The 4,620-nt window shown below is 43.5% G+C and overlaps 1 protein-coding gene across 1 annotated transcript in view; it reads right to left on the reverse strand.

The window, feature by feature from the left end:
• Positions 1 to 260: 260 nt before the first annotated feature.
• plekhh1 (pleckstrin homology domain containing, family H (with MyTH4 domain) member 1) overlaps positions 261 to 4,620 on the reverse strand; it is a gene marked incomplete at both ends in the record, with an annotated part of 36,925 nt that continues 32,565 nt past the window's right edge. The window contains 3 exons of the mRNA XM_080849883.1: positions 261 to 461; positions 2,515 to 2,661; positions 4,381 to 4,464. Of these exons, the coding sequence (XP_080706009.1) occupies positions 261 to 461; positions 2,515 to 2,661; positions 4,381 to 4,464 (432 nt within the window). The remainder of the gene's footprint in view (positions 462 to 2,514; positions 2,662 to 4,380; positions 4,465 to 4,620) is intronic.

Genomic DNA, 4,620 nt, shown 5'->3' on the forward strand with positions numbered 1-4,620 from the left:
ATGCTGGTGTGTGATTTGAAATGCCTCTTTGGTCGTACTTACCTCAAGGAATTTTTGAGCACTGTTCCTGTTTCATTTAATATTGATATTTTGTACTCTCGCACATACACACAAACCAAATCCCTTTAAGACTGTCCTCATTCTTTCACATCAGAATTCAAGCTTTTCTTTAGAAAAAGACACAGTTTGCACACCTCCCGCTCTCCGGCTCTCCGTGGCCGTGTTGCAACCCCCCGCCGCAGGCTCCTCTGTGGGGCGTCTCACAGCAGCGTGGGGCCTTTGGTGTTGTAGGTCATGGCAGGGAAGTGGCGGCTGTCCATGTTCCACAGCTTCCTGTCTGAACGAGGCCCCAGGGAGAGGCCGGGGGCGGAGGCGGAGGCGGGGCTGGAGGTGGAGGTGGAGGGGGGAGCGGAGCTCCAGTAGTTGATATAACTGGCCATCAGCAGGGTCAGCTCCAGGATCTTCATTAAAAAGAGAGGGGGCAGAGGAAGAGTGGTTTAGTCATGAGGTTTAGACGTTTAGTTTAGTCTTCTTCAGAAATGATTTATGAGAATTTAACAGGATATTCGTTTAGTCATCAGGTTAAGACGTTTAGTTTGGTCTTCTTCAGAAATGATTTATGAGAATTTAACAGGATATTCGTTCACCAGTCGTTTCAGCTGATTGCCAGTCATTCAGGTGTGGAGTTTATTTCTGGGATTTTTACGTGTGATACAATCGCTTATGTGTGAGTTGATATGATGTTGAAATAAAGGATGTTTGATTATTGCAGAGTCTGCTTTGCTTTAAAAAAAATCATTCGATATAATTTAAATTGAAATGCATGGCCTTTGACCATGACCAAGAGTAATAGTAATAAAGACACTTAGTCCTGGTCAAGGCGCTGAACTCTTTTCTGTAAAGTCCTGCGATGCATTCCCTGCAGAGTTGAGTTAGGCTTTATCTCTACTTTAGCGTGTGAATTCTATTGTACTTCAGTCTAGGGACTTTTGACAAATTTATAATTGGGACGAGGCAAAGTCTATCCAGGCAGTTTGCAAGAAACCCACTGGTTATGTTACAAAATGATGTATTATCAAATATAGCCATTAGCACTTCTAAGCTGGATCGGAATGTTTTTAACAAGTCCAATGGTGAGGTCAGTCTGTGTGCGTTCCACTTAGTGTTTCATATTAAGCGGTGATGAAGGCATCCAAAGGCGGCTCCAGTGGGAATAGTGGGTGTTTGTGTGGCTGATTATATTCCCAGATCCCTTCCTGTTCTCCGTATCTATTGCAGCACCTGATACCTCCCAGCCGTACCATTATCAATACGTTCACGCCAGCTCTTGCCTTTTCAATGGTGGGCCCGACAGGAACTCCTGAGTTAGCACTCCCATTAAACGATGTCTGACGGACATTCAGACATCCAGCATGACTAAATGTTTCAAACAGACACTCTTCTGGTATGACTCCAGGTTGAGGTTCATCTGTAGTACGTAACCGCTGTGGTGTATAGGAAGTCCACAGTACGAGCAGTAGACCTTAGAGCCGCATCGTCAAAAAGTATTGTGTTCAATTGATCGCACTGCCTAATAAATCTTAATTGTGCTTTTTTCTTAACTCTTTTATGTTTTTTGGCTTTGTTAGTAAGTAATTACCGTAAACCAAGTGAATCCCTCACAAACTCATAGAAGATGAAGTGGCAGAGTAAGGCTAAGAAGATGTTTTAGAGAACTTCTTTAATTTATCTCCATAAAAAAAAAGACAAAAACTAGATCCGACAGATTTAAAGAGAGAAATGGCTGTGGCTTAAATAATAATAATAATTCATATTTCTATAGCGCTTTTCTAGTACTCAAAGACGCTTTACATAAGGCAAGCAAACAAGACAACAGAAAAATATGAAAGACAACAGATCAAACAAAAAACAAACAGACAGAAACAAGTTAGAAAAAAGAAAACTGAACATAAGAGTCTTAAAGTGGAGGGGAGGGAGCAGGGGTCTCAAGAGGCCTCACCTTAGGTTTGCTCATGGCAAAGATGAACTTGATTTAAACAGAAAATGGCCGTGGCTTAAGAAGCCTCACCTTAGGTTTGTCATGGCAAAGATGAACTTAAGAGGCCTCACCTTAGGTTTGCTCATGGCAAAGATGAACTTAAGAGGCCTCACCTTAGGTTTGCTCATGGCAAAGATGAACTTGATTTAAACAGAAAATAGCCGTGGCTTAAGAGGCCTCACCTTAGGTTTGCTCATGGCAAAGATGAACTTAAGAGGCCTCACCTTAGGTTTGCTCATGGCAAAGATGAACTTAAGAGGCCTCACCTTAGGTTTGCTCATGGCAAAGATGAACTTAAGAGGCCTCACCTTAGGTTTGCTCATGGCAAAGATGAACTTAAGAGGCCTCACCTTAGGTTTGCTCATGGCAAAGATGAACTTAAGAGGCCTCACCTTAGGTTTGCTCATGGCAAAGATGAACTTAAGAGGCCTCACCTTAGGTTTGCTCATGGCAAAGATGAACTTAAGAGGCGTCACCTTAGGTTTGCTCATGGCAAAGATGAACTTGTCCACAGTCTTCTTCCCCTGCGCCTGGTCCTTGGTCTGGCTCACCACCACCATGAGGTCGTCACGGAAACCTCCAAAGGTGATGATGGACTGATAGGGGTAGGTGACCTGCAGGTGCTGAAGCAGGAGCCGCACGGGAGAGAGAGAGAGAGAGGCGAGTGAGTCACCACTGCACACCGTCACAAAACTACACAATCATGAGGTGTCACCACACCGTCACAAAACTACACATTCATGAGGTGTCACCACACCGTCACAAAACTACACATTCATGAGGTGATTCACCACTGGACACCGTCACAAAACTACACATTCATGATGTGAGACACCACTGTACAGCACACTGTCACAAAACTACACATTCATGAGGTGATTCACCACTGTATAGCACACCGTCACAAAACTACACATTCATGAGGTGAGACACCACACCGTCACAAAACTACACATTCATGAGGTAAGTCACCACTGGACACCGTCACAAAACTACACATTCATGAGGTGAGACACCACTGGACAACGTCACAAAACTACACATTCATGAGGTGAGACACCACTGGACACCGTCACAAAACTACACATTCATGAGGTGAGACACCACTAGACACCGTCACAAAACTACACATTCATGAGGTGAGACACCACTGTACACCGTCACAAAACTACACATTCATGAGGTGTCACCAAACACACAGAACATCAAGTCAAGTAGAATTGTATTTGTCCTCAAAGGGGCAATCGGTTGTGCAGCAGCAGTGACACAAGATCAAAAACACAAATGCAGAATTAAAATACAATGCACAGTTAAATACAGAATAATAAAAGTGCTCTTTGTGTGCATGTCTCTGTGAAGCCATGTTCACCCATTGACATGTGGTGAGGCTCATTGAGGTCATTTAAATTCTTAATCATAACCCATCATTTTTTTTCTACTGGAGTTCAGCAGTGGGATGACTGAGGTAGTGATTTCATACTAATGTCCGACTTGGCTATGTTTGACAATGGAAAGTTTGATGAGTTATACAATCTGAACTGTAAATGAGACGACTTCTTTTATAAGATTACACGCTACACCATTGTGTTTGCCACTGCCGTTTAAGATTATTCAAGTTGTTTGCTATGCTTCATTATGTGGAGAAACAGGGCACATGATGGGAAGATCTAGGCTCAGTGACAAAAATATTTCGGATGGTTTAAAATTCATGAGAAAAACAACCACTGTTGTATTAAATCTTTTTATTACTTTTCTTTTTTTTCCTTTTTCTTTTTTGGACCTTCTCTCTACCTTCTGTCCATTTGCCGTCCAGTCAGAGGCTCGACAGAGAAGGCCAAACCAGTAATGACATGGGAGACTTAGGCAGCTGGAAATTACAGACTACTGGCTGACATTGTTTACTTCTCCTCTAAGCCAGTGGATCTCTGGAGTCTGGACAGAAACATGTTAGGTCCGTAAGGGGCAGATTCAGTGCTTTCCTGTAAGTACTCCAGTGCTTAGGAAAAAATCATTACCATCTATTGCCTCGATGGCCTGGATGGGCTTCAGAATTGCAGAAGGGAAAAAAAATAGAGTTACGGCCAGGGACGGCCAGGGACGGACGACCAGACCGAATTAAATTCAAGCAATGTTCTGGAGAGAGCTGTGCTTTTTTGAAGTGGGATGAAAAACCTTCAACTTTCTTTATTGTTCTTCTTGTTTATGTCTGTGTTGTACTCCAAAACAACTTTTAAGAATGGATGTTATGGGTGACCTTCACTCCCACACACACACACACACACACACACACACACACACACACACACACACACACACACACACACACACGCCTTCGCACTCACCATTGTGTAGTCCAAAACACTCAAGCCATCTTCACTGACAGCCAGCCAGACTTGTGATTGGCCTGTGGATGAGGGAGGCACTGGCTGCACAGATACACACACACACACACACACACACACACACACACAGAGAGACACACACACACACACACAGACACACAGACACACACACACACACACACACACACACACACACACACACACACACACACACACACACACACACACACACACACACAC

Source organism: Sprattus sprattus (assembly GCF_963457725.1).
Source record: "Sprattus sprattus genome assembly, chromosome: 13".
NCBI classification, from domain to species: Eukaryota; Metazoa; Chordata; class Actinopteri; order Clupeiformes; family Clupeidae; genus Sprattus; species Sprattus sprattus.